We start from the raw sequence: 19,182 nt of genomic DNA, 5'->3' as shown, positions 1-19,182 counted from the left end.
ATTTCCAACGATCCTGGAAGTGTATGTCTGGGAAAGAGTGTGGTGCTAATCATGAATTAATTAGCACTCATTGTCTATAGGGCTGTTAATGTGTGATCGTGTGTGTGTGGGTGTGTGTGTGTGTGTGTTAGATATTTGAGTACATCTTGAAGCTAGCTCAGAGCAGTTAGCGAGACACACAGGTCACAGAACTTGAAGCCATACTACCTTTTTGCATCTGCCAGATTCTTGAACAGGTCTGTTGTTGACATATTTACAACATTAGATAGTAACGTTTGTTTCTTTAAACTCCCATCAGTCCAAGTATGCATAAATAATCATTTTAAAAATATTGCTGAAATATTTTATGACAACCCTAATTAGAGGTAATTTTTCTGCCACGCCATAATTTGCACTTTTTCTCAAACCTCATCAACACTAATGGCACGCAACTGCATACAGATACTGTGTACGTGTGTGTGTGTGTGTGTGTGTGTGTGTGTGTGTGTGTGTGTGTGTGTGTGTGTGTGTGTGTGTGTGTGTGTGTTTCTGATGTGTAAATCCTCAGATCCAAAGCAAGTTTCAATTAATGGCGCTTGTTGATCTGAAGGCAAACTAAACGAGCTTCCTCCCCAACCCCCCCCCCCCCCTTCCTTCTTTCCTCTCCGACTCTTTTCTATTAATAATAACTGCTGAATAAAGTTGTCTGTGAATTTCAGGGGAACGCTTTGTTATGGCTGTCCCTCCTGCGAGGTGAATGAGAGGTGGGAGCTCCAGTGCTGTTCCCTTTTCCAAAGATACATTTTCAGATCCACTTTTTTTTTTTTTAACAATATGGCTGCCCTTTCTATGGTAGCAGCAGCAGCTTTCACTAGCTCCTTTTTCTAAACCTGTCTCTTTTGCGTGCACTTTCTCTTAGTAGGAGGACCAAATCAAATTGACCTGCTGCACATACCAATTTGGTGAATGTGGTAATGATTTTTTTTTTTTACTCCAAATGTGTAGATTTGGGGTTTTGGTTTAGTTTACTTACTGAAACTAATGTTTTGCATGTCAATGAGTTTCAAGTGAAGGGTAATTTTGATATTAGTGTTTATCCTAAACTCGGTCTCTCCCTTTACGTCAGGGGTGTCAAACTCAAGGCCCGGGGGCCAAATGCGGCCCGCGACTTCATTTTATGTGGCCCCACAAGAGCTTGCAAAAAATATTATATGTTTATTATACGGTTACATGCTACTTTACAGAAGCATGTTGCTCATGAACTACATGTCCCACAATGCATCTCAAATTTGACTTTTGTCTCAGAATTTGCCATTTCTTCAAAATATGCCTTTGTTCTCAGAATTAGATTTTTTTTTTTAAAGTTACTTTTTATTTCAAAATGTCATTTCTTTTTAAATCATTGTAACATTCTCACTGAAGAGACTTGCAATTATTTGCCCTAGACTTCTTCTTTCAGACGTAGTTAATTATGAAGTTATTACCCTATCCGATAATAATCCAATGCAGAGGCAATAATGTAATATATATAATACATTATTTTATATATTAAATATTTATATATGTATTTTTATATAGTCTTAAAGTTACAACCGGCCCTTTGAGTGCAACCATAATGCTGATTTGGCCCGTGATGAAATTGAGTTTGACAACCCTGCTTTACGTCATTGTAATGATTGCACTTTGACTTTCACACGCATCGGAGCATACATGCACACACCTGTCGACGTGTCACCTTTTCTATCTCTATCGGTTTGTATCCCTCTCATCATCCTCTCTGGTCCTCTTATCATTTCTCTCTCTCTGCCTGCCAGCTGATGGAGGGGAGATTGGTAAGATTGCAGTGAGGTTGCGTTTGACACCACAACTTGTGATTGCTTGGATGCGAACTTGAGATGAGATATGTGGCTGGATAATGTCAGGTAGAACCATCATTTATTGGTGACAGCATATTGATTCCCAATAAATGTATATATGTCTAATTGGAACGTTATGCCAGAATGAATGAAAAACAAAATATAATTTTTGAGCCATAAGGTTTTAGCTACACCATTAAATATCGGAATTAGTCGTATTTCTATATACATCTTTTTTTTACATCTTTGTTCAATGCAACAATGACCTTCTTCCGTAAAACCGTAATTTTTGCTGATCAAGATTTACACAGAGTTTTTGAATGCACCTCTCATACAACATGTCAATTCATTGTTGTTTATTCAAATTGAAAAGAAAATGTGTTATTAAGTTGCAGTGCTGACATGCTGACATGCAGTCAGCACAGGTTTTCCATTCTTGTGTGTGCATGTGTGAAACTCATATCTGGATACTACCCAGGTTAACACCTATCCTCATGGTATGGAGTTTGACTTCGGAGAGGGGCCTAATGAGCAGGCGACACACACAGGGGACCACCGTGTTTACAGGAAATGCTGTAGGGTCCCCTTGATAATCTCTGCTGGTGTGTGTCTTATGCGGTGTGCTGGCTGCTTTGACGGTATAGATAGAACAGTTCTACTTGGCCACAACATGCAAAATGTTCACTAAATTGGCATGGTTTCACATGTGTGTGTGCCTGTCTGCTGTGGTGGGACGTTTAATGCTGAGACTTTACAAATGAACGAAAGGACTATAGGGAAGCTCATTTCTGCACTTGCTTGCATTTCCTCCCTAATTGTTCCTCTTCTGCCCATAAACCACCTACTTTGTGTGCGTGTGCATGTTTCTGTGTGAGTGTGTGTGTAGTGTGTAGTTATAGATAGAAAGAAAGTCCTTTTCTCTCTGCTAGCAGTGTCAGCAGGTGAGCTACCCTACTGGGAGAGAAGAGAGAAATCGCCAAAGCATGCAAATTGCTACTCCAAGGGGAGAATCAATTAGGTGCATAGCGGCTGTAACAGAAAGGCATAGAGGGGCGTCGAGGAGCAGGGGTCCATGCAGAGAGATGGTGCAGAGCCATGCTGATCACCTCCTCTGAGACCATGCATTACTCCTCCTCTTCTGTCCTCTTCTTCAATCCATGGACTCATCCTATTGGCTAAAGCTCTCCCTCTACACTGCCTTTTAAACCTCTAGTGTGCCTCAGCCTGTGACATGTTTCTGTCTAGGCAAGGCAAGTTTATTTATATAGCACCAGGCAATTCAAGGTGCTTTACAAAAATGAAAGACATTCAGATAAAGGCATTTAAAAACAGTAAAAGATAATAAAAGAAACATTAAAAGAAAAACAAAAAATGAAAGACATTAAGAAATGGCATTTCACATCAGTCATTTCTTTTTCTTGTCTCAAGTGTGTGGCCTCTTCACCCGGTTTCCTCATTATTCTTTGTTTAAATTGCCTGCGCTATAATCTGTGCGAGATAATGCATATCATATGCATAATGTTTATCTATCAATACCATGTCAATGTTACCTTGAATGTGTAGCAATGTTTTGCTCAGGTTTGTGTTCCGTTGTTCACTGGGTTTTCTTTCTTCCCTCTTTAGGTACATGATGTCCCTCAATCTCAAGAGAGGCTTGATCTTGATTGGCCTACAGCACTGGACTGTGCCTCCTTCCCTCTCCTCACCACTCCCAGCCTGAGAACAGCCATGATGTCCCTAACGAGGACACGGACCTGCTTTTTTGTATACTGCTTCCTGTCCAGTCTGGAGCTTCCTGTGACATCACAAACCGTGGTGCATGCCGCACAAGCCCACAGTGCCGGCTCCCAGGTGATCACAGCATCCCTTCAGGAGGACGAGTATGCATCATTTCATGCTGAGAACCCTGCGTGGAAATTCAACCATATTGCAGTGGACTATCGCAATGGCAATGTCTATTTGGGAGCTGTTAATCGCATATACAAACTGTCCCCCAGCCTGGAGGTCCAGGTGTCCCATGAGACTGGTCCGGATGAAGACAACCGCAAGTGCTACCCACCCCGTATTGTACAGCCCTGCAGTGAGCCGTTATCGCTCACCAACAACGTCAACAAGATGCTCCTGATGGACTATCGGGAGAACCGGCTGCTCGCGTGTGGCAGCCTCTACCAGGGCATCTGCAAACTCCTCCGCCTCGATGACCTCTTCAAACTGGGCGAGCCCTTCCACAAGAAGGAGCACTACCTCTCTGGGTCAACGAGAGTGGCTCTGTGTTTGGCGTCATTGTGTCATATGGGAATGCCTCTCCAGACATGCTCATTTATAGCCACAGCAGTGGATGGCAAACCAGAGTACTTCCCTACCATCTCTAGCCGCAAGCTGGCCAGAAACTCTGAGGAAGACGGCATGTTTGCCTATGTCTTCCACGTGAGTTTTGTGGCCTCTATGATTAAAATCCCTTCAGACACCTTCACTGTCATCCCAGACTTTGACATATACTACATTTATGGCTTTGCCAGTGGGAACTTTGTGTACTTCCTGACTTTGCAGCCGGAAATGGGGAACGGGCCAACGACTGGATCCTCTACTGGTCGGGAACAGGTGTACACCTCCAAGATAGTCCGCCTCTGCAAGGCTGACACCGCCTTTAACTCCTACGTGGAGGTCCCTATCGGATGCATTAGTGGCAACGTTGAGTACCGATTACTCGAGGCGGCCTACCTCTCCAAAGCCGGTGCTATCCTGGCACGCTCACTAGATGTGGAACCGGATGATGATGTTTTGTTCACCATTTTCTCAAAAGGCCAAAAGAGGCGTCCACGTCAGGCGTCGCAGGACTCTGCACTGTGCGTCTTCTCTCTACGGAAGATCAACGAGAAAATCAAGGAGAGGCTGCAGTCGTGCTACAAGGGCGAAGGCACACTGGACCTGGCCATGGCTCCAAAGTCAAAGATATTTCCCTGCAGCAGTGCGGTGAGTACTACTACACTGCCCACACACACATTTACAACATCACCAAATGTAATGTTACCTGGGAGATTTACACTTGATTAGTAGTTATTTTTTATTTCCACACATACTTTACTCACTGTTCCTAATCTGTCAGATTAGCAGGCGTCCCAGCAGTTCTGTTTAAAGTAGCGTTTATCAAACCCATTTAAGAGGAAGAGCACTCTTAACAGAACACACACTGGTGATTTCTTATTGTTCGAATAGTTTCTGGTCAGAGGTGACTCTTCCTGGAGGACAATCAGGTGTGAAGGCTCTTTATTGTAACTATAAGGAGCCTTGGTGCACCGCAGGAGGCCTTCTGAACACTGTTCGTAGGTGGGATCATGCTCCATCCCATTACGATTGTGCCATTAACCATCCACTGCCTCTTCTAATCTGCTCCCTCTTTAAACAATGCAGCTGAAAGCTCAGCCAAATTACCATAATTCCATTCTCCATAACAGCATTACACATTCAGTGATTCAGTTCATTTCATTTTCTCACTTTGCGCACGTAAAAAACAAGGTTCATTTGGTGTTACGTGTTTAGACCAGCTTCACAAGCAGCCAAGCAGTTTCATGCATGTTTTTCTCTTACACTCATTACATCATTAACACAAGCTGTCAACCTCAAGAAAGACATCCATGATCAGAGCCCGTTTGTTAGTGAGCATGCTCCTCTGTGAACCACGACCTCCCATTTTGAATTCAGAGAGGTGTAGATGATCTGTGTCTACGTAGCGGAGCGCTCTGACGTGCTCTGTTTCAGCACATATATCAATTCAACGTGTATTGATTCAAATGGTTGGCTTTAGATTTTTAAAGTATATTTTATTTAACTAAGTAGCCTATAGATAATCCATTCAATGTAGCCTACATTATTTATGTATTTGATAAAATGAAGACCGTTCAATTTTCCCCCAAGAAATACACTAATTGGAAAGACGAATGGTATATTCCTTACTCCTGCCAGTCATTCTTTTAATCCACAAATGAGAATTTATAAATCTACAAAATACTACAAGCTAAAATGTGTTCGCTTGGTCATGGCAATATTTTAGAAAAAAATAGTGATCCTCTCACTGCGCCCCTGTTCATATTATCCTGACCTCAGCCATGCACTATCTGGAGACATTATGAAGCTGACCCTCTCTTGTGTTTGGTTCTGAAGTCACGGTGTTTATCTATTACTCGTCGTCTCTGGCACGGCACACGTGCCGAGGCGCTTTTGTCTGCTGCTTGAGGGCCTGATAAATCATGCTCGGGGTGTAGCTGTCAGCAGGGAGAGGAAGTGTGAGGGAGCACACAGGGGTTAGCGCTGAGGCATGATGCCATTTCAGCATGCGCCACGCGCCACAGTATAGCCACCGCCCGCCGCATAAATTAGCCCTGCTGAACAAGTGACGTGGACTCTGCAGGAGATAGATGAGTTGTGACACACACACGTACACACACGCCTGCCTCCACTTGTAAGTATGGCTACTGCAGAGATGGAGGCGGAGCTTTTAAAGCCAGAGAGAGGCTCTTCCAAAAAGTAGCGATATTAATAGTGATAAATACGTTATATATGAAAGATTTATACGGTAATTTATTTAAATGTAGATATTATGTGTTGCTTTAGAGTGGATGCTACAGTTATACATGAGGTGTCATGGACAAATGCACTCATAGATCAGGGGCCTATTGCTTGAGCATTAGTAATGAGTCGATGTAAATAAAGGCCATATATTTCCTATGATTGTTTTCACAGTGAGAATATGTTTAGATTTACAACTCTCATATCTTTTATGTGTCTGTGATGGATGGTTAGACTTTATAATATCTCCTGCGTTCATATGTTTTATTACATCGTCACATTCTTTTGAACATACTATCTCAGGTATGTCTCGAGGGAATTTCTTCAAACTTGATTAATTCAAATTTAGTGGCAAAAATATCAAGGTCAGCGTGACATCACAAAACTCATATTGTGTCCATTACTCAATAATCTTTATGCTGCTTATGACAATTTCACACACATATTGAAGTAATGAAATTTTCATAAAGTTGTAAACTACAAGTGGATTGGTTAGCAGACACATAAAAGCACTAGGCAGTAATTCTAGTTTTATGCCTCGTTGGTTGTCATTCACTAATTCATGTAATTGATGCATCACTGGAAGCGCAGTGTCTCTGATATCATCTGAAATGTAGTTTGCGCTCAGTGTTCACTACCTCTCCATTCTGGGTCTCCCTTCCCCGGTGTAGAGAGCAGACATGTATACACAGTTTACTTGGACAAATGCGCACACCATTTTTGTATACAACCAAACAAGTTTTCTCAGGATATTTTGTGAAATCAAGGGTGCTTGTTGGTTCCTGGCACTCATAAAAAACACTAACTAAGGAATCCCACAACCACATACATATCAAATGTGTTTTTTACCCCACTCGCATCATGTTAAAGAATCATTAAAAAGGGATTAAGGATAGGATTTAGACTACAGATTGTATTTAAAGATTGCCATGTTAAACTATCATTGTTAATGTATACACTGTATGTGAAAAATGAAGACATGTTTCTTTCAGATACAGTTTATAGTTCAGAATATTAGAACAATAAGATATATTATGTATAGTACAAAGTACAGATTTAGAAGATTAAGAATGTGTAACTTTTATATTAGCAGCTCACTACCATCAACTGAATGGATTTAAACATATATATATTGAGGTATCAACGTTGTTGGGACGAGATACAATGAAATCATCAGAGTAGGTGGATGTGTTCAAGGACACTATAAACACTCACTCCCCTTAGACCTTTGCTGCGACACCATCTTTAACAGGCTTTCAGTCGGAGTGGGATGGATGGAAAGAGGGAGAAGTTGAGAAGAAAAAGTATGTAGAGAGTGGTGTTATGGGTGAGAGCAATCGAGAGGATGGATGGTGAGAGGGTGAGTGAGGGTGGATGCTTCCTCTCTCCCCCAAATGGCCCCGCTTGGCTGAGCCCCATAATGCGTGCTCAACAGTATAAGTCTGCAAAGGGCCTGCATCCATAGATCATTGTGAAGTGGCATGTGACCTATAAAAAAAAAATGCTGCCTGCTCCCACCATGTTCACGGTGTCAGCAGAAAAAAAACAGAACAACAAAACAGCGGCATCGCAATAAATTCCCTCTCTGCTCTCTTTCCTCTCATCCTTGATTCATTGCTCGGTGCCTCTGTCGCTCTTCTTTCACTTTTTGCCCGTCCTCCTCATGTTCTTATAAAAAAAGTTAGCACCATCTTTCATTGTCTGTTATGCTTTCATCCGTGTGTGTGTCCTTCTCTCCCCTTTATTATTCATTACAAAGCTTTCCATGAGCACAGTGGGAAGTGTTTGTCCCTCACCCTCCCTCTAAACATGGAGGAGAAAATTACAAGGTCCCTGACAGGCCACGGCCATCCCTCATCCCTTCTGCTAATGATAATTAATTACATGTCATTAACTAACATGCCACGGGCTATTCTTCCACATTTGGTCACGTGCTATCGACTTCACATTCTGAATTCACTCCAATTAATTAGATTATTCTACTCGGTTCGCCTGCTGCTTCTTTGAGTCTTTTCCTTGATCTCTCTCACAGTCCCCCCCCCCAACACACACACTCATCCCTACCACGTTTCATCGTTCACTTGAAAAGAAACTCTTCAATAGGACATTCTCTGCCTTCACACCCATGCTCATATTTCATGTTATTGCCTCTTTTCTGACTTCTTTCGGTTCAGTTTTGACCAACCTTTTGAGCGTGTTGTCCTCCTGAGCCGACTATCTCCATCCTACTCCTGATTGCGAGGCATAATCAGCGGCTGATGAGCCAGTCTAGGCCACATCCTCAGGAAGGGAAGGCTAGTGGATTCATTAAGAACATCCAGACAGCAGCACCCCCTCTCCTCCACTTCACCCCACTCCATGCACATATCCGCTATCCTGCCTGGTGCGTGGCTCGCTAATTAAATCTCCATACATGATGCCACTTGCTAAAGGTCAGAATCCATCACAAGATCATTATTTTGTGATTAAACAAATGTCTCCTGCTTCCTACACTACTCTCTGCCCTCGGCTTGAAATAATAAATGAATCGAGGTACATTCATTTGTTCGCCGTGTTATTTTTGCCTTTTGTCAAGCTCAGAAGAAACAGTTTTGTTTGCCCAGTCTTCTAATTCTATTACTCCCGAGTAAGCAGAACAGAACGAGGAGAAACACCAATAAAACCAATCCGACGTTAATGAAATTCATCATAGTTGCACATTTGGTCCAAAAGCTCATGAATAGCTGAATTGTTGACAACTTTTAAATGTGATGCAGTCCGTTATAACTCCTAACTAACTAATGACCAGCAGGTTCGATCATTGCCTCTCTGACAGAGCGTCAACAAGAGAACAAAACACAAAGCTGTATTGGTTGCAATGGATTTAAGGAAGAATCCCTAATAAACTGTCAATTCCAAAGGACGTACAGATTAGTATGTCATCACTTGAAAGAAAACGTGTGTGAAAAAAAGACAGTTGTGCCTAGTAAGCATTCCAAAAAGAAAAAGTGTCTGCCAGTGCAAGCAAGAAGACAAGTTAGGAAGTTACCTGACACATCTTTCTCTTGAAGATATTGCATTTTTTGTTTGTGAAGTCCCTTTTTTTCCAATCTCTGCATCTCTTAAACCACCTTCTTGCTTCGGAAATGTTCTATCGATGCTATTCCTGTCGCCCCCGCTTTAGTGATATTTCATTTTTATTGAAAATCCTCCTGCTGTTTTGTGAGTTCCCGATTTGATTGTTATTCCTAATCATTTATTATCTGCCGTAGCTGGTGCACGCCTCTGTGAACATAAATAAAAAACAACATTACAGATTGAAAAATGAACCTGCCTCCTGACATAGATGCGTGCCCATTTATCAAACAAATACATTCATGTGCATGCAGAGCCGTGAAGAAGTGAAGAACTAATATCTGGACCGTGTGTATATTTAATCCTAATGTACATTTGACCAGCAGGGGCTTTGATGCCTCGGCTTCATATTTCTTTGTATTCTACTTGTGCCTGAAACCAGCATCTAAAAGCAGATGGCTCACATGGCTCGATTGAGTAGCTGTAAGCTTTGACAGTCTCCACAGACCGTCTTTCTGAAGAGGAAAATTGGAAAAGGATAAATGGAAACACGACGAGCGGAAGAGCAACTTGTGCACGGCACGTCTTTTTGTGTGTGTGCTTACATCACGCTGTGTGTGGTGGTGCGTTCTGTCAGGCGTTGCTAGTGTAATGGAGGGCACCATGGATGAGTGGACAGACGGACTAAGTCTTGGCACAGTAGCCAGTGGTCCATCTGATTGACACACACACACACACACACACACACACACACACACACACACACACACACACGCACACACACACACACACACACACACGCACACACACACACACACACACACACACACACACACACACACACACACACACACACACACACACACACACACACACACACACCACACACACACACACACACACAACTACTTCCACCATAGACATTCAAACAAGAGTCATCATGAGTTTAAAATAGTTCATGCATAGCACATACACATATACATATAAGTGTAGAGCTAATTATGAATGATAAGGATTAGACTTGCTTGTATGCCTTCTAACCATTGTGAGCTGCTTTACTCCAGAGAGACTTAGGCAGGCAGTCATACAGCTAATGTTTTAGTATTGCTGGGTTGAATGTTGACATTATATCTTACAATGAACACTGCAAAGCCACTTAGTCATGACATACTTCTCTGGTGCCGCCAATCACCCTGGCAGGTCAGTCATTTAGCACAGTATGCCAAAGGAAGTCTAAGAGGCTAATTATATGACGAGCAACCAAAGGCCATATATTGTTTTTCATTTTACTCCACTAGCCACTCTTTATACGCAGAGTTAAAACAAGGCTCTCGTAAACCGCACAGTTTGTCATGCTGCCTTCTTACTATAAAAATACAATGAACAGAATGAGTATACTAAAAACAAAGTTAGTACAAGAAACTGGACTCTTTGGAGCATCCGACGCTGGAGCAGTGACATGAGGCGAAATGTTTAAACGTGTGTCATTAACGTGGTGAACTTGCAGCCAATGGAACGGGCCCTCTCATCAGTGCGAGCCCAGATTAGGCCATGCATCAGAGCGCGTTGGAGAGCGGGTCTCTTTCAGTCCCACTAATCGCATTGAGCAACTCTCTCTCTCTCTGTTTCACGCGCGCCCGCTGCCCCCTCTTCTTCTCTGCACTCGGTATCTGCTGATCCCTCCGCGCAGTCCAGAAGAGAGCTCTCTTTGTGCCGGGGCTGGCAGGCACACAGAAGCACAGAGATGGATATGGCTGAGAGTGACCTGATTCTGCCTCAGTGCCTGGCCTCCGTCCAAAGACAGAGGCTCCGCTCTCCTGTCCCTCTGTCTTCACGGAGGATCCCTCGGTCTTCCTCCGATGTTGCTACGCTACGGGACGCTGGCAGAAATAGCCATCAGTCAATTCAAGACCTTTGAGTGGTTACTCGGAAGTATGCACATATATATTTAGATGTGTACAACATAATCATTTGATTAAATCATAATCAGCAGCACTCAGGGATTGAGGATAAGACGTTTTCCAAAACGGTTTTACTTTGAATAAGAAGTTGATTGGATAATTGAAAGCAATGTGTTAGTATACCTAAGCAATCTTATTTAAGAGCAGCAGTCCTTTGTGACGTATTCAATTCATCTATACGCGAGCAGTCTTAACGACTCGTTAAGCATGGGAATATCTAAACCAGGGGTGTCAAACTCAATTTCATCGCGGGCCACATTAGAATTATGGTTGCACTCAAAGGGCCGGTGGTAACTTTAAGACTATATAAATATACATAGATAAATATATAATGTATTATTTAACAATATATCCTCTGCATTGGATTATTATCTGATAGGGTAATAACTTAACTACGTCTGAAAGCAGAAGTCTAGGGAAAATAATTGAAAGTAATTGTTTCAAGTCTCTTCAGTGCGCATCTCACAAAATGAGATGCATTGTGGGACATGTAGTTTATGGGCAACGTGCTCCTGTAAAGCGGCACGTAACCTTATAATAAACGTATTATATTCTTTGCAAGCTCTTGCGGGCCACATACAATGAGGTGGCGGGCCGGATTTGGCCCCCGGGCCTTGAGTTTGACACCCCTGATCTAAACCTTCTTCTTGTCTCCTACAACAATCGATCACTTCTGTCTGCGCTGAAATTGTACAAATCAAAAAAGAGAATATCTGAGAATATAAGTGTTCCACTGAAAACTGGCAAAAGTCAAATCAAAAGTTGGACTGAAATGTTTGACAGAGAAAAAGCTGTGAAGACTAACAACCCTGTGTTGGAATATGCTTTTAACGAGGTGGGTTGAGGGAACAGAAAACACATACAACGTGATGGGAGCTTTGACAGCAGGGTTTTATTGGCAGACAATGTCATGGGCTGCATTCATGTGATTTGGTATTCCGAGACGTGCCTGTCTTCACAACTGCAAATGTCATGTTGTGGTGGTGCTGTAATGAAAATGCGTCTGCCTCCTGACAGACAAAGTATATTTCATATTATTGCAGAATGCGGGACAGAGATGGCAGCTGCGATTGGCAACTAGTAGAAATAACAAAGCAGTGACAAGATAAAAACACATATGCACACAATAGCTCATAACAACATCCTTTACTTACACACACAACGTGTCGACAGAAACCCACAGATAATATAAAGTGATTTTTAATGTTGAAAACCACTTTTGCTCTTTTAGAAGAGTAATCAGTCTTGGGAGAAATGGCTTCACATGTGATCTTTTGAGGCCGCCTTCAATCATCGACTCTCCCAATACAACAAAGTACCCGTGTTGCGTGTGATAGACCCTGTTAACCTTTCCACCTATGGATGGTGAGGCTCCTTTGTAACTGATGGCGACACAGAGAGGGGGTTTCTTTCTGTCATAAAAACAATGAATATTAACAAATGCATCGATAAGAGCTTTAGTGGTAACTGGAGAGAACTCACAGTGGACATACATGACACTATCGTGGATATCAATTTTGGAAAGATGGTTGTTCTGAAAAGGTCAGGGGGGAGAAGGGCCAGTAGAGGGAGGGGATTCAAGGATAGAATGTCCACTTAACTGTTGTTTCCCCTTGCATCAATATTCATCTTTGTTGACCCATTCTTATTTATCACCTCACCCTTCTCCACTTGTCTTTCGCCTGACTCCTTTGTGTCCTCATCTCAACCCTCTAACCATATGACATGAACTTGACCCACATTCAGGTCACCTCCATCGATCATCTATACCACTTCATACACGCCCATGTTATGGCCTAAAGCTCATTGTGCTCTCGACCGGCCATGCTCCATTTGTCTAATGAAAGCAGTCCTCATTTTTCCTCTGTGGCCCAGTCTGAGGCTTCTGATGATGATGATGATGATGGCCTTTACTGAAAGGTTGTGAGGAGACACTTGGTGCTTGCAAGATTGATGGAAAGCCCAGGGGGTGCACTTCCAGGAGGAAAAATGAAAGATAAGACATCAACTAAAAGACCCTCTGCTCCCCAGAGCGCCCCACCTCTGACACTTCAAACCACCGTGCTGCTGATTTGAAATGGTTCGATGGGTTTTAAGGCAAATGAGAGCCAACATCTCAAGGAAGCATATTCACCTTTGTCTTCTGAAGGAAGGATACTTCTTTGAACGGTCTAGATAACTTGCCTTAAGCTACAACTCTGACATCACAATCTTTTGCTTTGCCTAACCTGACGAGGTCTTTTTGTTTCACATTCTAGCTATTATTATATTTGGGTTATAATTCAACCAATGCGTGCTTACGCATTCATATCAAACCAAGGGCTTGATTTGAACATTCATCAGGTCATATAAATCCTCATGTTTCATAACTCATACCCACTCCCCTTACTACCGAACATTTTTTGTGCATTTTGAAGGAACGTAAAGACTCATTCTTCATAGCACCCCACACCACACTGCCAAGCAATTAATCGAGAGCAATGCCTGCGTCAGTCCTAAACCCAGTGTTTCAATTCTCCATACACACAGAATAACGACCAATCCGCAGCCCCATTATTCTCTTATCAAAAGCCATAAGTCATTGTGCCCACAGTGACTGGTATGAGTATCACCCCGCAGGAGAACACACATGCATGCAAGGACACAATGTAGAGAGGCACTCTACACGAAACACCCCTCTGTATCTAATAACAGAATCACAGCAGCATGTCCACACTGAAAGCACAACAGATGAACCTCCATCACGGCTTGTATTTCTCCCTTCTCTGATTCAGGTTGTATATATATTTAGATGCATTGCAGGGATTTGCCTCAGTGTGACGATGCAGAACTTATTTGTATTTCACCCAGTTCACTTTGAATCATTTCACATTGAATATCTTGCCGCACTGGCGTTTCTGTAGTTGCCGTTGCGTTGGGTGGACGGTGGGGAATTGTGCCTGACAGAGCAGCCTCTGGCACTATTACAGAGCTGGAGCCTGACTGCAGTCTTCTTCCATCTTCATCTCTTTCCTACTCCTTTCCACATTTTCCGTTTCTTGTGAACGAGCAGAATCACACTGGCATACATGGCTGACATGTTCTATCTCATATTCAAACTGTGTCTCCTTTGTTGACCTCCCCCCTATCCATAACTGTCACTTCCAGAAATATCGGACACAAAATATTGATTCTTAAATTCATTAATCCTGAGTTAACTCTTCATTCATCAGACCAGGTTGCCTTGAGGCTCTAATTATTGTGTATGCAGTTAGTCCAGGGGTGTCAAACTCAATTTCATCGTGGGCCACAAAGGGCCGGTTGTAACTATATAATATATATATATATATAATGTATTATATTACATTATTGCCTCTGAATTGGATTATTATCGGATAGGATAATAACTTAGTAATTAACTACGTCTGAAAGCAGAAGTCCAGGGCAAATAATTGAAAGTCTCTTCAGCGCACATGTCACAAAACGAGATGCATTGTGGGACATGTAGTTTATGGGCAACGAGCTTCTGTAAAGTGGAATGTAACCGTATAATAAACGTATTATATTCTTTGCAAGCTCTTGCGGGGCCACATAAAATGAAGTCGCGGGCCGGATTTGGCCCCCGGGCCTTGAGTTTGAGACCCCTGAGTTAGACCCTACATGTTGCTGTAAAAAAACGAAGACTATCAAGATCCGATATTATTTATAAGTAGATTTCATACAACAACTCCAATAGCTTGCTATTACTACAAATAATTTGTATAATATGATGATGAATTGACAATTGAGTGTGGTCACTTATTAACTTACCGCCATTCTTAAAGCCTCACATGAGACCTGGCAGCTGCCCTCTTATAGGCCGAAAGAAAGTGCCCCTCTCAAGGCTTAATATTGGATTTCCATGATGAAATATTATAACAAACACATGTACCTATCCCAAAGCAAAAAGTGAATACACTGAACATCTTTTAGGGCAACAAAAAACATTATTATTAAGGGGAATTTGGCTTATACACATTAATAATGAGAGAAACTAAATCTAATTTTTTTTAATGTATTCTTTTGTCGTCTTTTCCTCCAATGCAGCTGTTGACCATTGACGATGACTTTTGTGGCCTGGACATGAATGCGCCGCTGGGCGTGTCTGAGATGGTGCATGGCAAGCCTCTCTTAACCGACGCTGTTGACAAAATGACCTCCGTCATTGCATACGTCTACAAGAACCACTCGCTGGTCTTCGTGGGCACAAAAAACGGACGCGTCAAGAAGGTAAGGAGCAGGAACACAGGATGAAGGATGGCAGAGGTGGCTGAATGGACGGAGGCAGAGATTTGGCTTCCCTCTGTTATAATGTGGAGTAAGGGCTGGGGATTGGGACTGCTGGATTGGAGGAAGGATAGTAGTAGTGAGGCAGATTGACTTTCAGGCTGAGTCGGCTGCATTTGCAGGGGGAAGAGTTGTGTGTGTGTGTGTGTGTGTGTGTATGTGTGTGTGTATGTGTGTGTGTGTGTGTGTGTGTGTGTGTGTGTGTGTGTGTGTGTGTGTGTGTGTGTGTGTGTGTGTGTATGAAAGAGAGCGATAGTGAATGCAGGAAGTGTATGTACTTCACTGTGTAGAGAATTTGAATGTGTTTGGGTGTGTTTTGAGGAGGGGGGATCAGGAGAGCCCCTGAGGGGGTTTTATTCCTAGTGCGAGCCTATTTGGTATCTCTCAACATCCTCCTTATCCACTGCACCATTTACCACACTGGTATACACCCAGTATCAGGACTATCCGCTGCACTTTTCCTTCACGATGGACTTACAATCCAGAGCCCTAGGGGCAGATTGTAGCACACATCAGCATGTTGCAGAAGTTGCGAGACAGCACAGATCAGCATGTTGCAGAATCGATTAGGCAAAGTTTCTCATGTGTTTCTTGAGCCACATTAAGGGATCAGAATAGGATGAAATACATATTTTTTTCGGTGATTACTTAACTGCCTTACAGTATACAAGGGAATCTAGAGAATGATTCAATTAATAGTATTTTTATGGGCTCGTATTGCTTTAAAGCTCCTAAAAACCTGTGGAAATATTTTGCAGCTGCACGTGTTTGTGAACATCTCTGACCATAAATATCTCTCCCTTGAAAAACATGTCACTCTGTGTGACAGCAAAGCCCTTGGCTAAACAAGATGTGTCTCCCTCAGAGTTAAACAGCACTGGATAAGCTGGGTTTTGGCGTGTTGTTGCTTCCACCCTCGACTCCCCCCATGCCCCTTTGCCCTCCCTCGCGTGGCAGCCTTTTTTTGGGCTAATAGGATGATGCACTGCTGCTAGGTGTGATAGAAGGGAGGTAACTCCATGTTCTCGCACTCCAACACACATATTGTACACCATGACTGAGACTAATGCCAGGGCAGTGAGCCTCACAGGCCTGGGGAAAGCAGCATTACACAGAGTGGAGGAAGGAGAGAAGGATGGAGAGACAGAAGAAGGTCAAGATGAGGGGAACCTTTGGAAAGATGGACATTATTCCTGACATGATGCGAGTCTTAAAAGGGGGAGGGAAGGGTGTGAGTGCACAGAATGAAGAAAGATGGATACCAAGTGGAAGAAGTTGAACAACAATGTGATGCAGAACAAGCAGCTGATGTTAAGGGGTGTCTTTCCTAAGATACACAGGCAGGCAGGAGTGCTAGTTTTGACATTGTTTGTTGTTGTTGATTACTGCCCTTGTTAGTGTTTTTCCACACAGGAGCGGAGTGGTCAGGCAGTGTCTTTACATGTCGTAAGACCATTTTCTACACCTAGATGTTCCAAACAGGGGAAATAAGTCATCATATTTTACACCTACAGACAGTACTGCTCACAATGATTTGGGGGAGATTTAGGGGCGTGTACTCTTTGTGCATTTCAAGTAGGTTTATGAATATTGTTTGCTTGAGGATGTTGAAACAGCTTCCTGGTCATCTTGTTGATTTCTTGGTCTTCTAAGGCTGTCCTCCACTCATCCCTCTTAAAAGTACATGTTGGCACTTGACTGAATATGATCAGATTGTGCACATATGGTATATCAGGGCAAAGAAAGTCCAACGACACATCTTCTACAAAGCATGATCAATATCCTGTTTCAACACGGACCTACACACATGCACACAGCGGCCCATTACAACCCCATCCTCCCCTCCATGCACACACTTCTCCTCCCCTCGTTAACTGTATACCATTAGATGACATCACAGGCAATAAAAGACAACAACAAGACAATAAAAGGCCTCAGCTTCAGTCCACCTCCTTCATCAGTGACTTTATAACCCCTCCACTAATGGATGTTGATTTATATACACTCCTCCACCTTACTTGTTCCATCCCTCAACCCCCTGCCTCCCTTCCCCTCACTCCTTCAGTCACACACTATCTTTCAGTCTCTCTGTTTTCTCAGTGTTATTTATGAACCTGTAACACGTCACCCTGAATAAATATAAGCATTACGGTAAAAGAGAGTGGATGGACTTTAATGCATTGGTGTTTGCTAAATGTTAGTGTTTACAGGCTCATGTTTATGACATCATGAAGGTGAGCTGGGCAGGAAGCTGAGTGAATTAAATACGTTTGCTTGGGAAATGGTTTTATGTGTAGCGAGGTTGAGAGTAAAAGTTGCTAGTATACTGTGAGATATATGGACCAGACTTCCGATATGGTTATTTTTGTAACCTAATAACAACCCGTACCTCAACATCAACATAAGGTGATATCAGTAGGAGGCATGGAACAATATTTGGAATAGCAGCAGACAGACTGTTTTTAATAAGACTCTATTACATTGAGTTGTTTAATGTAATGTGGGCCCATGAAGAAAGGAGATGGGATACATTAGAAAAAACCGCAAACTGAGATTAGTCCAGGAAGAAACTCACCAAATCAAAAAGTGTCTACCCTTAAACAGTCCTTTAAAGAGGTCAGGTCCACCATTTTTTTTTGTCCTCACAAACATGTCAGTACAAGAACACACACACACACACACACACACACACACACACACACACACACACACACACACACACACACACACACACACACACACACACACACACACACACACACACACACACACACACACACACACACACACACACACACACACACACACACACACACACACACACACACACACACACACACACACACACACACACACACACACACACACACACACACACACACACACACACACACACACACACACACACACACACACACACACATAGCCCTGGCCTTAGATGTCTCTGATGCTGAGTGGCTGTGTTGTGTAAAGTCTGTATTTCCTACCACCCTCCAGTGTTGTTGAATCAGTAAAGTTCAGTACATGGTCACAGCTACAGCTATGCTTGGCCCTTCTCTCACAAGAGGCTCAAAACCCTCACACCACCAGGATTATGATCTGCACCCCTCCAAGTCTCTCCCCACTCTTTTTGTTTACCCTTCACTTGTAGCTGTTTTGAATGTATAGAATATATCTACCCTCACCACATTTCTTCTCCTCTTATTTTGTTGTATCCCCTCCCTTACTCCACCTCTGTTAGCCCCCTCCTTCTAATTTCCCCGTTCCTTTACCCTTCACCCATCTCCCCCTCCGTCTCTCCGTCCGTGGCCGAGTGGAGCTGCTGTGAGAGCTCTTTGATGGCTACCTCCTGCCATTGTAAGTGCATGGACCATATGGCCTCTGTCCGCCTGTCTGTCGGTCAGTTTGTGGGTGCGTCGGTCTGTGGCGTAAGGAGGAGATGGAGATGTGATGGGGATAAA

At 42.9% G+C, this 19,182-nt stretch overlaps 1 protein-coding gene across 1 annotated transcript in view; it reads left to right on the top strand.

Moving 5' to 3' along the window:
- The window catches only part of plxna4 (plexin A4), a 233,721-nt gene that overhangs the window by 19,050 nt on the left and 195,489 nt on the right, over window positions 1-19,182 (top strand). The window contains 4 exon segments of the mRNA XM_034074985.2: window positions 3,459-4,086; window positions 4,089-4,153; window positions 4,155-4,808; window positions 15,482-15,664. Coding sequence (XP_033930876.1) covers window positions 3,564-4,086; window positions 4,089-4,153; window positions 4,155-4,808; window positions 15,482-15,664 — 1,425 coding nt within the window. The 5' untranslated portion in view covers window positions 3,459-3,563.

The sequence above is a fragment of the Pseudochaenichthys georgianus genome, chromosome 23 (assembly GCF_902827115.2).
Source record: "Pseudochaenichthys georgianus chromosome 23, fPseGeo1.2, whole genome shotgun sequence".
Taxonomy (NCBI): Eukaryota; Metazoa; Chordata; class Actinopteri; order Perciformes; family Channichthyidae; genus Pseudochaenichthys; species Pseudochaenichthys georgianus.
The sequence above is the reverse complement of the archived record's forward strand: the minus strand, read 5'-3'. Positions and strand labels throughout refer to the sequence as shown.